General features: G+C 43.2%; 1 protein-coding gene across 6 annotated transcripts in view; it reads right to left on the reverse strand.

Moving 5' to 3' along the window:
- Positions 1–215: 215 nt before the first annotated feature.
- The window catches only part of nfatc1 (nuclear factor of activated T cells 1), a 262,217-nt gene continuing 243,359 nt past the window's right edge, over positions 216–19,073 (reverse strand). For 5 of the 6 annotated variants that reach the window (XM_068032472.1, XM_068032470.1, XM_068032471.1 and 2 more), the window contains one exon: positions 216–3,542. In XM_068032472.1, coding sequence (XP_067888573.1) covers positions 3,487–3,542 — 56 coding nt within the window. In that variant the 3' untranslated portion in view covers positions 216–3,486. The remainder of the gene's footprint in view (positions 3,543–19,073) is intronic. The other variant, XM_068032469.1, reaches the window with a different exon arrangement.

A 19,073-nucleotide genomic window follows, 5' to 3' on the forward strand; every position in this document is an offset into this window, starting at 1 on the left:
CCTAATACCTCCTTATGAGGCTTGGTGCCAAACTTTACTTGAGAAAGCTCCGGTGAAGCACCTTAAGACATTTCAATGTTCAAGGTGCCATACAAATGCAAGTTGTTGTTATTATTATTTATAAAAGGTGAGTTTTAAGCAAAATAACACGGATAATTCCAAACATGAAGATCTTCATCACCTTCAATATAAAAGAAAAAAAATGAAGAATGAAATATTTCAAACTGTGCTTTTATTTTATATTACATGTAGAAAATATTTGCATAATTTCCATTAAACAGGTTACACTAACAGCAAGAATGCAAAAGAAAAAACACTGATACAAATATACAGGAACATCCAAGCTTCGGAGAACATGAAAGTCACAACACACAAGACAGGAACTTTGTCTATTTAACTTAAGAGCCATTCCTGAAATGCAGTGAAAAAGTGGAGTGTGTTTTGCCCAAGAGATTTTAATCAGTGACACAAAGTTATTGTACATTCTAACGTAGAATCCTAGTCCAGCCTCTCCTCTGGTTTCTTTCTGGGGACAGCTCTGAGAAGCAGAAACATTCTTTTCCTTATAAAATGCAGAAAAAATACAAATACAAAAAGAAAAGTATACATATAAAAGTAGGAAAAACGGTAGCTGGCATCTTAGGTGATCAGAAATGGTTGTAACCCATTGATGGCCTGTTGGCTAGGAATGGACTAGTGCAGTGTAGAAAACTGCATGTATTCACCTATAACACAATGCAATTGTATTGCCAACAATAAGCTGCTTTTTAAAACCTTTTTTTTTACAAATTTACACCAGCTGACAAAAGCTATGTTGCAATTATTTTGCATTGCTGCAACATGCTTGCAGTGCTTTCCATTCAAAGATTAGTAGAATAAGGTCATCCTGCTATACCAGTTGTATAAACAACCATTTCAGCATGCCCCCTCACTATATTTCTATATCACGGGCTTAGGCATAATAATCTTATTAAACAAAAGTAATAACCCGACATTAATAGCTTTAATAGAATGCAGAACACATATGAGATTATTCCCAAACATGACCGAGCTTTTTTACCCTCCCCCCCCCATTTTTCTTCTAAGTTACTCGTGTGAGTGGCACTTCTCAAGCTAACCTAAATTAACTTCTATTTGCCAAAAGCCATTATTTGAATAACAGACAAATCTCATCCTAAACAAAGTCCAATATGCGTAGCACTGATGGGTATCTAGGCAGCGGGAAACTATATGGGTGCAACAGGCCACAATGGGATCAGAAGTATCACGGAGAGAATTAGAGGCATTAAATGATCTGACAACTTAAGGGACAGTCTATCGTTACTTGTAAGCAGATAAAGTTGCATTGCTTTTCAGCTCCCAAAGTTGGGAAGCAAAACCCTGCCCTGGAAATTGGGGTTCTCTGGAGCTTGCCCTATTTATAACTCTTAAGGGAATTAATTTTGCCATGACGTGTCTAAAACTCTTCACAGGATCACAGTAATCTACAAGGCAAGATCAAATAAGGCAATGGCATGAGCACAGCAATTAATCTATTTTCACTTTTTTGATCAGATAATGTGTGACTGAATGCCTCACATTTCTGTAGTTCATTATTAGATACTGTGAACATACACCAGTATACATTAAGCTAGAAATACAACCATGTAATTCCTGGGCAAAACCTAAAGAGGGTACTACTGGTTAAGGCACTCAAACTGGAAACAATTAACATAGTTATTGTATGAAATCAGACTCAATCTATAATGAAAACATAACCTAAAAGAGCAATTATTTAGTCCTAGTTAAACTATATAGTCTGATATTCTATCTTAGCTACCAAGCTATGATCAGCTATTATCTAGAGCACAATATTTAAAGATTTAACATACCATTAATGCAATAGTCCAGTAGAAGTTGCTTGCTTTAAGATAATGTTTAAAATTCTTTTTACAGCATAGTGAGCTGAGAAATCTAAGTCTGACTTGAGATTTTTTAAAAATAAAATTAAAGCTACCTGCTGAGGCAGATTTCTTTGTACTGTCCTGTAAAGTGCTGGCACAACAGCAAAAGGTCAGGAAATGCACTTCTAGTCTGCATATTCTATCTTTGTAAATTAAGAGAGGAAGTATCTACTATTCTAGCTGGTCCAGAAACCTCATGGTATTAAGCAAACTGGTAACTGGATGTTAATGTGTGGTAGCATGGACTGAGATCCTGATTGTGCATTGAGTGTTCTGCAAATTGTTACTGCAATTATTGGACAGGGAACAAAAGAGGACAATCTCCCCTAATGTTCTTGAAACTTTACACTTCTTTTTCCTTTTAACATTTGTGCGCATAGAGTCTGAAATTACTTCTGTTGTGAAATATTTCCGAATTTGCATTGCAAAAGTGACAACTATAAACCCATCCTTTTGAGTTTATAGTATATAAAACTCAAAATACAATCAGTGAAAGATGGCAGGTTTCAACATATTTGTGAAATGTACATAGGAGAGCAGCAAGCAAACAATTCAGCACAAAAAAAATCTAAATATCTTGTCACTTTTTTTTAATACATTTTAAAAAATAAATTCTTTAATCCAATAAAGTGTACAGTGACACCATACTGTGAACTGCACAGCTGCATCTCTGGAGGTATTGATAGTATTTCTATAAGGCCATCTCCAGAGCCTCTTGGAATTTCTTTTTGTATTTATGAGGTTTAATTCACTTCAAATGATATGGAAGGATGACTTTACAGCCTAGTATGAATTGAGCAGCTGAAACCAAGAAATCTCTTTGGCGTGATCAACACATTTAGTGGAGTCACTGAATGGATTAAAGAGTTGCTTTGAATTGAAATGCGATGTACAGTATAGTCACACATATTGTTGGATACCCTCCTTCCACTGAAGAGCTTAGCATGAACTCCTTATGAACACACATTTTGTAATATGCCTACTAATTCACATTAATCTCCTGTTTTCTTACAAGTTTTTGCTAACAAAATATTCCTACAAAGAACATGTTTTAATATTCATTTCTATACTTGTGATTCTTTTAATAGAAGTACAAAGAATCTGCTTTTGTAACAAAAAGTAAACAATAAGGCACTTATATTTGCATACTTCAGAACATCAAAATTAATTAATTAATTTTTACTGTATGTATTCTTTCACAACAATATTGATTCTTTGGAATTCTTCAAATGTTTTCATGTGGATTTTGTAGGAATGATTTGGGAAGACAGTTCTTGCTGAAACTGAGAACTCATCCAAACAACTGTTCGCTGGGAGCAGCGCCTGATCACCGGCCGACACTTTCGAGTTATTAGGAAACAACAAGTCAGTTTTGTCCTGTTACCTGAAGTGAATTATTTCTAGAAAGAGAAATAAAAGCTCATTGTTTACATCTGACGACTTCCCTTCGAGGCAGCAAAGCCTGTGATCTTCACATGATCAACATTTTCATGACGGCAGTGGACCAACCTTTCTCTTTCCGTGGTCTTGATGCAAATTTTAACTATGAATGTCCATGAACAGAGGCACTTGAGAGGTCGTTTCGTATGATTTCATTTACTGAGATGAAACAAAAGAGAAGTTATCACAAAGAGTCCATATGAAGCTTTACGAGTTTTTTTTTTGCACACTTCACTCAGTCACTGCTACAGAGAGCATTTAATATCATTCTCACAACAGTCCCTGGTTTCAGTCAACATACCAGCCTTGCAATTCTAACATGTACTGGACATTAGGCAAATTATTATATAATATCTGTAAAACTGGAGGTGGATTGGTAGGTCATTTCAGAGGGTAGTTAAGAGTTAACCACGTTGGTGTGGGGCTGGAGTCATATGTAGGTCCAGACCAGGTCAGGATGGCAGGTTTCATTCCCTAAAGGACAATAGTGAACCATTTATCTGGGCTTTTCATGACACTCCTGTGATTTTAAACTGAAATCAAATTCTCAAGCTGTCATGGTAGAATTTGATCTCCCATTCTCTGGATTATCAGTCTAGGACCATAACCACTACACCACCATACCCTTAATTCTGCCTCTAAGTTTATAAACTGTGGTCTGCTTTAACTGGTTCTTAAAACAACTTCATGCAGTGACCTTATTGCCAGCAAAATCTCCGATCAGCAGTATAAGCAGAAGATTACAAACACAAGTGCTTCATCTTAAACAAAACCAAAATACTGTGGATGCTGGAAATCTGAAACAAAAACAGAAAATGCTAGAAATTATCAGCAGGTCAGGCAGCATCTGTGGAGAGAAAAACATCTGAGGTCTGTGACTTTTCATCAAAACCATTCTGATGAAAGGTCACACACCTGAAATGGGGCTGAATTTTATGGGCCCCCTTGGGACAGGAATCGAGGTCGGGGGTGGGGGGAGGAGCATAAAATTGTGTCGGCAGGCGGGGGAGGGGTGGAGTGCGAGTTGGAGTGCCTGGACCATTCCATGAGTAAATGTCCTGCATTCCTGAGTATGCAGACACCGGTCCAGTTGGATCAATCTTGGGAAACCGGATGGAGTCAAGGATGAAGTATCTGTGCACCACATAACAGTGGGGGTGGTGTGAGGGGGGGGGGGGGGGAGGGGGAGGAAGATCAGGGGAAGGGTAGAGCAAATGGAGGGGACTATACAGGTGTGGAAACAACTTGGCAGGAGGACCACGCCATGATACGCCTCTACTGAAATGCCCAACAGGTTATTAATTTACAGCATCTATCTGGGCAGGGAATCTCATTTATGAGTACAGGTATTTCAAGAAGTCCTTCAGAGCTCCCTGCATGGTACAGAAGTTCTCCTCCAATGTAGTAAGGCAAGAGAGACTGGAAACGTGTATTATTGAACCAGCAACAACTTGACAGGCATCTGCAAGGAGCCCCTAAGCACAGAAACAGTTCCCCTTACTATCATTTCTAATTGCAACTATTGAGTCCTAGGACTCCAATTTACAGCAGCCTCTCAGTTCTGGCTTGAGACACTACGGAATTAGTTCAAGAAAGAGAGAGGGGACCTTGATGGTGGGATTCCCATTCCTAGGTCATGGCCAATGACCAGGCTCCCACACAGATCCTTGTTCATCCGCAAGAGGTACCGAGCAGCTGTGACATGGGATGAGGAGGCATGGTAGAGGCAGCTGCCCCTCAGGACAATTCCTTAAGCACCCAAACCAGCCGGACCCCACCAAAGGACTGAAGAGTGCCAACCAATGCAGGGGGAAAGGGCTGGCAGTAACAGCATCTCATGGTCCAGCACGAAGTGGTGCAAACCTCTAGCTGGCAGCAGGCTGTCACCACAATTAGAGGTAGCACTTGGAAGGAGTGCAAGATTGGCTAGGAGATGCCACACATTATATGGTCAAACAGCAACAGCACATCCAGAAAACAGCAGTGGGGAAATAAACAGCTTGCAGCTTCTTTGGGCTGCAGTGTGGAGATTCATTTTCATCAGGAACATACTAATGTAACCAGGCTGGGTATTGATGGGTACAAATGGTTTTATAGACACGATGGATTAGGCAGAGCAGGTTGTTCCTGGAGCTACTGTCTATAGGATTGCAAATGTCTTGTCAATCAATCATTAATGCACCAGTGTTCCTGACTGCCTATCACTTTCAATCATTTTTCTTTCTTTTCCCTCTGCTTGCAAGGCTGCCCTCCAAACTCTCTTCTGCATGGTTTCCCCTCTTGGATGGAGAAACTATGCAATTATACAACAGATGAAGATCATTTGGGACCTTGGACATGACTATAGGGCAGTACCTTCCTGATCTGTCCAAACATCAAAATCTCTTCTTGATAATACCACTTGCACATCCCATCAGAATCGGAGTGGAGGAGATCAGTTGAGTGTCCATTCTACCTCTGGAGGTTTCTCAATGGGGTCAGTGCATATCCTCCCTTCAATTTCAACTGCAACCAGCAGTGGCATGGTTGAGTGGTGAGAAATTAAGGTAGCGTGGCTTCTAATAGGGTATCATCCATTTACTTGCATTCTTCTGTTCCCACCTACATAAAACTACCTACTTAATAACGGAAAGGAAATAATTCCTATTTATATATACCCCAGGATTATTTCTAGAGGCACATCAATGAGGCCCTGCATTCCTGAAAAGTCTGTACCGTCTGTAAAAATGCTGTACTCTTTCATGCCATTTCCTTCTATTCCCATAATAGTTTATATCCTTGCCTGCCTCTCTCTAATTCTTTTTGCATCGTGCTCTTGTTTATTTTCCACTCTCTGGGCTGGATTTTGTGCTGGAGGCGGGGCTCCCAGCACTGTCTGAAAAGATGGGGTTCCTCCCTGTCGTGCAGTTCCTGGAGCGATACTCCAGTCTTTTTGAATCAAAGTTGCAGGAGGTGGGAATCCCGTCCCTTTACTTTGAAGGGACAGGGATCCCGCCCCCAAGAGCTGCTGGCCAATCAGATGGAGCAGTGGCCACTGCTGGTACTGCAGAGGCCCTCAGACCCAGGCCCAGCATTGGAACCCCGAACCAGAGATAAGTGAAGCGGAGTGGCCGGGCCAGACCAGAGGCCCTGGTGAGGGGGGAGGAGGGGTGGGTAACTGCGCAGTCCAGAGGGATGGGGGAGGTCCCTGGGGGTAAAGTTGTTCCAAGTGGGGTCCTCTGTGGGTCACAAATTGCCCATGAAGGAGGGAGCACCCCCCCCCCCCCACCAAAGCCCGCAGGGAGGGTGCCTCGTTTTACAAGGCGTCCACCCTGTACTGTGGAGACACCCCTCCCCGTGGCTGGTAAGATCCCAGCGGCGGTGGGAAAAGGCCCTTAATTGGCTGTTAATAGGCCATTTAAGGGCCTCAAATGGCCTCTGAGTTGGAAGGGGGTTGTCATCAGCCTCTCCTGCCCCCAGGAAGATCGCTGGGTGACATGGAGGTGACAGGCCCTCCGCCCCGCACCCCCCCCATCCCCCCGCCAACCGTCACGATACTCCTTGACCCCCTGCCTCTGGCCTCTCCTCAGGAGGCCTCACAAAATCCCGGCCTCTGTGTGTGTGTCTCACCCATACACTTCCACTCCCAAGTGCTCTCTTTCTCTCTACCTGTGTTTTTCTGTTCCTTTCTTTATCTTTCACTTTCTTGTTCAATCTCAGGGTCATCATTATGACCCCAACTTCACGTGTAAAATCATACAATTGTTAGCATATAAGGAGCCTATTTGGCCATTCTCTGCACTGAATTTAGACCCCTCAAAGGGACTGATTTTATGCATGCTTTCTCCATAAACCAAACCAACTGTTTAGCCTTAAAACTTTAATATAATTATCCAGTATCTTTTCAAATGTTATAATTGATTTAGCATCATTACTACTTGGGGCAAAACATTCCACATTCTTACAAAACAAAATCGTCCTTTCTCCTTTTGCTATCCCATGATATCAAAATGTTAATTAAAAACACACACCAATCCTTTGTGTACTAAATAATTCCAAATGGGACAATGTGATTTATTATAAAGGAAGGATATTAACATCTAAAAATCTACAAGAGGACTGGACTCTGTGGAAACCTTGTTACGGTTGTTAACATAGCAGTTTAGAAGCATTTTGATGCCAATATAATGTGTAATTGAAAGCTGCAATTTATTCAAAATTAATTTTATCACAGCAAGTACTGTTGAAATTTATATTCATTATTTTGCTGGGAAGGTGGTTCAGCTTTCACGTTCGAACCATACCGTTTCGCTCTCGCCCTTTGGTAGCTAAATTAATACCTTTTGAAAACTTAACAATACATCCTTTTGTAAAGAAATTTTCATGCCAAAAAGCAATTCATTTTGTGAAACATTTTGAAATGCGCCGATTACACTATAAAAAAAAATGATGGAATATGTCACAGCACTTTACACAATGCAATAACTTTCAAAAACATGTAGACAAACCCATGTTAGTTAATATTATTTTGATCATATTTTCCTCCTTCCGCATCATTCTTTCTTGGAACACAGGAACAGGAGGAAGCCATTCAACCCCTTGAGCCTGTCCTGCTGTTTAATGAGAGCATTGCGATCTGCGTCGTAACTCCATTTACCTTCCTTTTTTAAAATTCATTCATGGGATGTGGTGACGCTGGCCAGGCCAGCATTTATTGCCCATCCCTAATTGCCCTTCAGAAGGTGGTGGTGAGCTGCCTTCTTTGAACCGCTGCAGTCCATTTGGGGTAGGTACACCCACAGTGCTTTTAGGAAGGGAGTTCCAGGATTTTAACCCAGCGACAGTGAAGGAATGGGCGATATAGTTCCAAGTCAGGATGGTGTGTGACTTGGAGGGGAACTTGCAGGTGGTGGTGTTCCCATGCATTTGCTGCCCTTGTCCTTCTAGTTGGTAGAGGTCGTGGGTTTGGAAGGTGCTGTCTAAGGAGCCTTGGTGCATTGCTGCAGTGCATCTTGTAGATGGTACACACTGCTGCCACTGTGCATCGGTGGTGGAGGGAGTGAATGTTTGTAGATGGGGTACCAATCAAGCGGCTGCTTTGTCCTGGATAGTGTCGAGCTTCTTGAGTGTTGTTGGAGCTGCACCCATCCAGGCAAGTGGAGAGTATTCCATCACACTCCTGACTTGTGCCTTGTAGATGGTGGACAGGCTTTGGGAAATCAGGAGGTGAGTTACTCGCCTCAGGATTCCTAGCCTCTGACCTGCTCTTGTAGCCACAGTATTTATATGGCTACTCCAGTTCAGTTTCTGGTCAATAGTAGCCCCTAGGATGTTGATAGTGGGGGATTCAGCGATGGTAATGCTGTTGAATGTCAAGGGGAGATGGTTAGATTCTCTCTTGTTGGAGATGGTCATTGCCTGGCACTTGTGTGGCGCGAATATTACTTGCCACTTATCAGCCCAAGCCTGGATATTGTCCAGGTCTTGCTGCATTTCTACACAGACTGCTTCAGTATCTGAGGAGTCACGAATGGTGCTGAACATTCTGCAATCATCAGCGAACATCCCCACTTCTGACCTTATGATTGAAGGAAGGTCATTGATGAAGCAGCTGAAGATGGTTGAGCCCAGGACACTATCCTGAGGAACTCCTGCAGTGATGTCCTGGAGCTCAGCTGATTGACCTCCAGCAACCACAACCATCTTCCTTTGCGCTAGGTATGACTCCAGCCAGCGGAGAGTTTTCCCCCTGATTCCCATTGACCTCAGTTTTGCTAGGGCTCCTTGATGCCATACTCTGTCAAATGCTGCCTTGATGTCAAGGGCAGTCACTCTCACCTCACCTCTGGAGTTCTGCTCTTTTGCCCATGTTTGAACCAAGGCTGTAATGAGGTCAGGAGCTGAGTGGCCCTGGTGGAACCCAAACTGAGCGTCACTGAGCAGGTTATTGCGAAGCAAGTGCCGATTGATGACACTGTTGATGACACCTTCCATCACTTTACTGATGATTGAGAGTAGGCTGATGGGATGATAATTGGCCGGGTTGGACTTGTCCTGCTTTCGGTGTACAGGACATACCTGGGCAATTTTCCACATTGCAGGGTAGATGCCAGTGTTGCAGGTCTACTGGAACAGCTTGGCTAGGGGCGCAGCATGTTCTGGAGCACAGGTCTTCAGTACTATTGCCAGAATATTGTCAAGGCCCATAGCTTTTGCAGTATCCAGTGCCTTCAGTCATTTCTTGATATAACGCGGAGTGAATCGAATTGGCTGAAGTCTGGCATCTGTGATGCTGGGGACTTCAGGAGGAGGCCGAGATGGATTATCAACTCGGCGCTTCTGGCTGAAGATTGTTGCAAATGCTTCAGCCTTATCTTTCGCACTGATGTGCTGGGCTCCCCCATCATTGAGAATGGGGATATTTGTGGAGCCACCTCCTCCAGTTAATTGTTTAATTGTCCACCACCATTCACGGCTGGATGTGGCAGGACTGCAGAGCTTCGATCTGATCCGTTGGTTATGGGATCGCTTAGCTCTGTCTATCGCATGTTGCTTACGCAGTTTGGCACGCAGATAGTCCTGTGTTGTAGCTTCACCAGGTTGACACCTCATTTTGAGGTACGCCTGGTGCTGCTCCTGGCATGCCCTCCTGCACTCTTCATTGAACCAGGGTTGGTCTCCTGGCTTGATGGTAATGGTAGAGTGGGGGATATGCTGGGCCATGAGGTTACAGATTATGGTTGAGTACAATTCTGCTGCTGCTGATGGCCCACAGCACCTCATGGATGCCCAGTTTTGCATTGCTAGATCTGTTCGAAATCTATCCCATTTAGCACAGTGATAGTGCCACACAACACGACGGACGGTATCCTCAATGTGAAGGCGGGACTTCGTCTCCACAAGGACTGTGCGGTGGTCACTCCTACCAATACAGTCATGGACAGAAGCACCTGCAGCAGGCAGATTGGTGGGGATGAGGTCAAGTATGTTTTTCCCTCGTGTTGGTTCTCCCACCACCTGCCGCAGACCCAGTCTAGCAGCTATGTCCTTTCGGACTCGACCAGTAGTGGTGCGACCGAGCCACTCTTGGTGATGGACATTGAAGTCCCCCACCCAGAGCACATTTTGTGCCCTTGCCACCCTCAGTGCTTCCTCCAAGTGGTGTTCAACATGGAGAAGTACTGCATCATCAGCTGAGGGAGGGCGGTAGGTGGTAATCAGTAGGAGGTTACCTTGCCCATGTTTGACCTGATGCCATGAGACTTCATGAGGTCCGGAGTCGATGTTGAGGACTCCCAGGGCAATTCCCTCCCTACTGTATACTACTGTGCCACCACCTCTGGTGGGTCTGTCCTGCTGGTGGGACAGGACATACCCGGGGATGGTGATGGCAGTGTCTGGGATATTGTCTGTAAGGTATGATTCCATGAGTATGAATATGTCAGGCTGTTGCTTGACTAGTCTGTGGGACAGCTCTCCCAACTTTGGCACAAGCCCCCAGATGTTAGTAAGGAGGACTTTGCAGGGTCGACAGGGCTGGGTTTGCTGTTGTCGCTTCCGGTGCCTAGGTCGATGCTGGGTGGTCCGTCCGGTTTCATTCCTTTTTATTGACTTCGTAGCGGTTAGGTACAACTGAGTGGCTTGTTAGGCCATTTCAGAGGGCATGTAAGAGTTAACCACGTTGCTGTGGGTCTGGAGTCACATGTAGGCCAGACCAGGTAAGGACAGCAGATTTCCTTCCCTGAAGGACAGTAGTGAACCAGATGGGTTTTTACAACAATCAACAATGGTTTCATGGCCATCATTAGACTAGCTTTTAATTCCAGATTAATTGAATTCAAATTCCACCTTCTGCTGTGGTGGGATTCGAACCCATGTCCCCAGAGAAACACCCTGGGTCTCTGGGTTGCTAGTCCAGTGATAATACCACTACGCCACTGCCTACCCTATCCTTGGTTTATAACGCTGAATACCCTTGCCTAACAATAATCTATCAAATCGTTTTGAAATTTTCAATTGATCCCCAGCCTCCACAGCTTTTTGTCGGGGAGAGTTCCAGATTTTCACTACCCTTTGTGTGAAGAAGTGCTTCCTCGCATCACCCTTGAATGGCCTAGCTCTAATTTTTAAGCTTCTGCCCCCTTGTTCTGGACTCCCCCCACCATAGGAAATAGTTCTTTCTATCTAATATAAAAGCAAAATACTGCGGATGCTGGAAATCTGAAATAAAAACAAGAAATGCTGGAACCACTCAGCAGGTCTGGCAGCATCTGTGGAAAGAGAAGCAGAGTTAACGTTTCGGGTCAGTGACCCTTCTTCGGAAAGGCTCCGAAGAAGGGTCACTGACCCGAAATGTTAACTCTGCTTCTCTTTCCACAGATGCTGCCAGACCTGCTGAGTGGTTCCAGCGTTTCTTGTTTTTAGTTCTCTCTATCTACCTTGCCAACTTCCTTAATCATTTCAAACACCTCGATCAGATCACCCTTAATCTTCGACACTCAAGGAATGCAAGCCTAGTCTACGCAACCTGACCTCATAGGAAATAGGAAAAGGAGTAGGCCATTTGGCCCCTCGAACTTGCACCAACATTCAACCAGATCATGGCTGACCTTCTGCCTTAAAGCCATTTTCCCGCACTATCCCCATATCCCTTGATATCTTTAACATTTAGAAATCTGTCAATCTCTGTCTTGAATATACTCAATGACTGAGCCTCCACAACCCTCTGGGGTAGAGTGAAGAAATTCCTCTTCATCTCAGTCCTAAATGGCCTACCCCTTATTCTGAGACTGTGTTCCCTGGTTCTAGACCACCCAGCCAGGGGAAACATCATTCCTGCATCTATCCTGTCGAGTCCAGTAAGAATTTTGTCTGCTTCAATGAGATCACCTCTCACTCTTCTAAACTCTAGAGAATACAGGCCCAGTCTCCTCAAGCTCTCCTCATAGGACAATCCCACCATCCCAGGAATCACTCTGGTGAACCTCTGCTGCACTCCCTTTATGGCAAGTATATCCTTCCTTAGGTAAGGGACCAAAAAAGTACACAGTACTCCAGGTGCAGTCTCACCAAGGCGCTATACAATTGCAGCAAGACTTCTTTGCTCCTGTACTCAAATTCTCTTGCAATAAAAGTCAATATACTGTTTGTCTTCCTAACTGCTTGCTGAACCTGCATGTTAGCTTTCAGCGACTTATGAACAAGGACACCCAGGTCCCTTTGGACATCAACACTTCCCAATCTCTCACCATCTAAAAAATATTCTGTATTTCTGTTTTTTCTACCAAAGTGGATAACTTCACATTTCCACATTATATTCCATCTTGCTCACTCACTTAGCCTGTCTAAATCCCCTTAAAGCCACTTTGCATTCTCCTCACAACTCACATTCCAACCTAGTTTTGTGTCATCAGCAAACTTGGAAATATTACATTTGGTCTCCACATCCAAATCATTGATATAGATTGTGAATAGCTGGGGCCCAAGCACTGATCCTTGCGGTACCCCACTAGTCACAGCCTGCCAACCTGAGAACGACCCGTTTATTCCTTCTCTCTGTTTTCTGTCAGTTAACCAATTCTCAATCCATGCCAGTATTTTACCCCCAATCCCATGTGCTCTAATTCTGTTTACTAACCTCCTGTGTGGGACCTCACTGAAAGCCTTCTGAAAATCCACTGGTTCTCCCTTATCTATTCTGCTAATTACATCCTCAAAAATTCTAATGGGTTTGTCAAACATGATTTCCCTTCCATAAATCCATACTGACTCTGCCCAATCCTATAATTTTTTTCTAAGTATTCAGTTATCACATCCTTTATAATAGATTCTAGCATTTTCCCTACTATAGATGTCAGGCTAACAGGTCTGTAGTTCCCCATTTTCTCTCTCCCTCCTTTCTTTATTAGTGGGGATACATTTGCTACTTTCCAATCTGCAGGAACTGTTCTAGAATCTATAAAATTTTGGAAGATGACCACCAATGCATCCACTATCTCTACAGCCACGTCTTTCAACACTCTGGGATGTAAATCATCCGGTCCAGGGGATTTATCAACTTTCAATTCCATTGATTTCTCCAGCACTTTTTTTTTTACTAATACTGATTTCTTTCTGTTCATCATTCTCGCTAGTTTCTTGGTTCTCTAGTATTCTTGCGAGGTTTTTTGTATCTTCCTCTGTGAAGACAGATAAAGTATTTGTTTTGTTTCACTGCAATTTCCTTATTCCCCATTATAAATTCTCCTGTCTCTGCCTGTCGTGGGCCCACATTTGTGTTTGCTAATCTTTTCCTTTTTACATACCTTTTATAGTCTGTTTCTTTGTTTCTCACTAGTTTACTTTCATATTCTATTTTCTCTTTCTTTATTAGTTACTTGGTCTTCCTTTGCTGAACGCAGAATAATTTAACCCTTTTATTCCCAGTGTCACTGCACCCCTCATCCTGAGCTGTGGTGCGGTGCTTTGCTTTTGTAGTCACTGACATTCTACCTTGCACAGAATTAAATCAAAGAGTTAGAACAAATATTTCACGTTAGAAAGGCATGTCTATTTAATTCCACAATTGGTTATTGTATTTCAGATTTTCTTCATTTTATATACTTTGCTGTGTACAAAATCATTACTTTGTCGTTGATTTCTTTTTGAAAGCCTTTGAGTTAATTCCCACAGCTAGGAGTCTTCCCTGCACCCAAGCTGACAGCACTGCTGCAGACCCCTCTGTCAATCAGGTTTCTTTCTGGCTGTGTGAAGCTGATTTTGTGGGGCCAGGAGGAGCAATTTTGTTAGATTTTCCAGCCTGCTGCCAGCATCTCCCACCGACGCCCACCACCACCACCCCCCACCTCTGCGAATGGCTCAGCCCAACTGCAGCCCCCCACACTTAACGAGCTCCTGGCTTATGCTCGTTCAGCACTTGCAACGTGCCAGTAATCATACAGATGATACATGAGCATTAATGTGGCTTGGGCCTCTCGTTGAAGACATTTGGCAGGCGACCCAGTCACAAAGAACACAGGAACATAGAAACAGGAGGAGCTCATTTAGCTCCTCCAGCCTGTCCCGACATTCAGTGAGAACATGGCAGCTCTGTGACCTAACTCCATACGCCCACCGTTGCCCCATATCCCACAAGACCTCTGGTTAACGAAGATCTATCAATCTGAGATTTAAAATTAACAATTGACCTAGCATCCACTGTTGTCTGTGGAAGTGAGTTCCAAACTTCTACCACCCTTTCCATGTAGGAATGTTTCCAAATTTCTCTCCTGACAGGTCTGGCTCCAATGTTTAGACTCTGCCCCCTGGTCCACACCCACCCACTGAGAAAACCAGTCCCGTAAAAGTAACAGCACAGATTTTAGAATGCTCGAATCAACTGAAGTTACTAACATTTTCAAAAGAAAATTCAAACATTGATGGTAGAACAGCGGGTACAAATATAGCAAAGTTTTTAGATGACCTTTATTTGCCTTCTTATGTTAAATTTTGTGATGGAAAGAACACTACGCCTATTTTCCACCTCTTTTGTGACTCAGAAGATGCCAGTTACATTTTAACAGTTTGAGACTATTTGAATCAGTGCTGCCTTATCAGTTAACATCATCTCGCAAAACTGTACATCCACTGACTGTTTTCCTTCATTATTTTTTTTCAATAAAACCCCACTTTTCCTGCAGATTGTCACCACAGCTCGTTTCCCACACTCAGATTGCGTCCGTTTATCTTTCTGTGTTCTTTGGCAGACGTGAGAGGAAATGACTAAACGTGGCAGAATCAAGTTAACGCCACATAAACAACCTCGTATCTCTTGTTCTGATTTAGTTGCGATAATGAAAATGTCAGTGAAGATGTCACTGGTTCGCACTTTCAACAATTACTCAAAAAATGTGCACGAGGTTGACCACGTCATGGAACCAGCACAGGTAGATCTACTAGCATTCTGATGTAGCTTGTGTCACTTTGTTTCCTCATCTCGCTCTCAAAAGAAAAATAGTAGAGCTTTGGAAGACCTTGACTGACTTTTAGCACCACAATAGCTGTAGTTGACTTAATCTGTACAGAACAAAGGGTAATTTGTAACGTAGCTCCTTCACAAAAAAAAACCCATAAAGAACATATGGGATTTCTGCACATTGGTGTCATAGAGGCACAGAATTTTACAGGACTGGAGGAGGCCATTCAGTCTATCTGGCTGTCCCACTTCCCTGAAAGTGCTACACATTTAGTTGCATCCCTCTGTCATTTTTCCATACCCTTTTAATTGTTTTATGTCAGGATTGGGGATGTTTGCTGGTGATTCCACAGTTTAAAATTCTATTTACAGCTTCTCCAGCAACAAAACTACCCATCACAGTCTGTAGCAGGGCGTCGGTAATATCCAGATTTAGGTTGACAAGCGACACGAAACATTTGTGCCAAAGTGGTGTCAGGTAATGACCATCTGCAATGAGAGAAAGCCCAGCTATCTCTCACTGACCTTCAACGGCAGCACCATCACCCAATCCCACACCGACATCATCCTGAAGGTCACCTGAAGCTGAATTAGACCACCCATGCTGACACTGGTTAAAACTGCAGGACAGAGACTGCATGCTCTGCAATGGGTGGCTCACTTCCTGCTTCCTCAAAGCCTCTCCACCATCTACAAGGCTCAGGTCAGGAGTACAATGGCTTACTCACCACATCCCTACATGGACGCAGCTGCAAGAAGATCAACGCCCTCAAGACAGGGGAATTTGCTTAATTGGTGCTCTAGTTGCTGGACTTAATATCCAACCCCTCCATCTGTAGCTACAGAATCTACAGGATACACTGCAGCAACTCACTACAGTTACTTTGACAGCACCTCCTTCCTCTGTGGCCTCTACCACCAAGAAGGACAAGAACACCAATGTGGGAACACCCTCCCCTCCAAGTTCATCCTGATTTGGGCAGTTATCATTGCTGGGTGAGGATCCTGGAATTCCCCGCCTGACACCATTGAGGGAGCAACCAGAAAAACTGCAGCAGTTCGAGAAGGCCCACCACCACATTCAGAGCCCAACTGGGGATGGGCAATATTTGCAGTCCCACCAATGTTGACCACATTGCATGAATAATAAAAAAAAAAGTACCAGCATTTACCCGGAGGGACACCAATGCTTACATCCTCCTGTTTTTTCTTCTAGCCAACTTGTTTTCTATCCTGCTATATTCCCTTTAATACTATGCACCCTGAATGTATGAACAATCCTCTTATGTAGCACCTTATCAAACTCATGAAGTGTAGGGCAATAGGATTTGATTTGGTCTTGTGTTATCTCTGCAGGCTGATCTCAGTTGGTCCATCTGGGGCTGATTTAGAGTAGCAGGCAAGGCAGGGGCAAGAAAATAAGAGTGAGAATCAATTTGTGCTACAGTCTGAATTATGAAACCATGGAAGTTGGGAGCAGGTTATCAGTTGAAAGAGGGCAAGAAAACCTTTCAAAATAATTTTCAAGACATTGCAGATATGCAAGTGGCTGTGTGTTAGTGTTAACTTTTGAATTGTGAAAATAAGCGTCCGCACAATACATGCATAGGAATGGGGTGAAATATTTCAATACACAAAGTATTGGTAACAAGTCATATTAAATGCAACTTGGTCCAGAAAGAAACTGGCACAGGGCCTGCTCTCCAAATTCAGTTCTACCTCTGCATCAGTTGTGAATCTGCTCAACTCGTGCAACAAGCTTTGGAATACACCCTAAAGGACTTCTGGAAAAAAAAAGTGATTCACAGCACGAATCTGCAACAGCGGTTGTGGGTTGTGCATACTGCCTCTTCCAAAGTTGGCCTCAGGCTACTAATATACTTAACCCAGATATTTTTAAAAAGTGAAATCTGTTTTTGAAATATATACTTGATTTTGACCTTTAGCGCAGAACTGCTTTTGGCAAAGATTCAGAATGACTTGATTGGCTTGCATTAAAATCCACACAATCTTTTTTTCCCTTAGTCTTCCAAAGCTTTGAATGATTTAGCAGCCAAGAGGACTAGCAGATTGTTGCCTACTTTTTGAAGTGTAGTTACTGTTGTAATATAGGAAATGCAGCAGCCAATTTGCACATAGCAAACTCCCACAAACAGCAGTGCGATAATGACCAGATAATCCATCTTTTTTTAAGTGATGATGGTTGAGGGACAAACATTGGCCACACACTGGGGTGAACTGCCCCTGCTCTTCTTTGAAATGGGATCTTTCACGTCCACCTAACAGAGAGCAGATGGGGCCATGATTCAACATCTCATCCGAAAAATGGCATGTTCGACAGTGCAGCACTTCTTCAGTACTGCTCGATGAGTCATTCAATTATTCCTGTCAAAACTTATTTTGATAGATTTCCAACAAATGAGTAAATAAATCGTGTGTGAATGAGTCATTAAATATTTAAAAGATGTAATGGAATTAAGCTAGTGTTCAATGCGCCCAATTAAAGTAAATGTCTCTTTTTATGAGGTAACCCACCTTCGGTGCTCAATGATAAAACACTACAAAAGTGACAGAGTATTCATCATATTTAACTTATTCTTTTTTGTAAACTCAGTTGGAAATGTGGCTGTGATTCGGGTTGCAAACTAATGCTGCCATTGATGTCAAAACTGCTCTCTGGCTTGGGCAGGAGACACACATTTCTATGTGCTGAGATAGATGGTGTCTCAGTATTTCTGTTTCTTGGCAGATCACGCACATCGCTGAGTGGGAACTAGTGTTTGTTGAGAAACTTGAAACAGAGCTGCCAATATTGAAGTTTGAATAGAAAAGAACTGAGCAAAATCAGTTGGATTTGGATTTTAAAAAAATGCATAACCCTCATTATTAGAAAAATCTGTTTGATTTCTTTGCTGATTTTGCTACGTCCAATATCCTTTGAGATGCCAAACTGATCAACTGAACTTGGCTGAGTCCCATTTCAGACCTGAGGTGGAAACCTGGGTCAATTTAGATCTCAGGTGCTCAATGACTACTAAACAGGGTCAAGAGTTTTTATCCTGAATCTTGTCTTCCTATTAGCGTCTCCCCTTGCCTACTGCTATTTTCCCATAGCTGGGTTCCAACTCGAAGGACCATTATTCCATGCCCTTCCTGCTCACCTTTTGCAAAATAAAAGCAGAATCTCAGCATATGCTTGTGGGGGTGGAGGGAAGGGAGAGGGAGATGACAGCTATTGAGTGGGGGATACAAGTTAGCTTGGGAGTGCACAGAAAGTGACCTTAAGCAGTCCAGATCCACTGGTTGAATTTCAGTCATTTAGTATTCCAAAAGAATGCCTACCCAGAACTGAAACTGATCTACTGATGGAACTTCAGTGGAAGATTTAAGGAAACAGTAAACTGGACGGCGCAGTGGTTAGCACCGCAGCCTCACAACTCCAGTGATCCAGGTTTATTTCTGGGTACTGCCTGCATGCAGTTTGCAAGTTCTCCCTGTGACTGTGTGGGTTTCCGCCCACATGCCAAAGACTTGTGGGCTGATAGGTAAATTGGCCATTGTAAATAAATTGCTCCTCGTGTAGGTAGGAGAATTGAGGGAAGGTGGAAGGAGAAAAATGGGATTAATGTAGGATTAGTATAAATGGGTGGTTGATGGTGGGCTGAAGGGCCTGTTTTGGTGCTGTATCACTCTCCCCTAGCGAACTCGCATGATGGGTTAAGCCATTATTGTAGATCAGGAGAACCCAATGGAATTTC

This window comes from Heterodontus francisci, chromosome 5 (genome assembly GCF_036365525.1).
Source record: "Heterodontus francisci isolate sHetFra1 chromosome 5, sHetFra1.hap1, whole genome shotgun sequence".
Lineage (NCBI taxonomy): Eukaryota > Metazoa > Chordata > Chondrichthyes > Heterodontiformes > Heterodontidae > Heterodontus > Heterodontus francisci.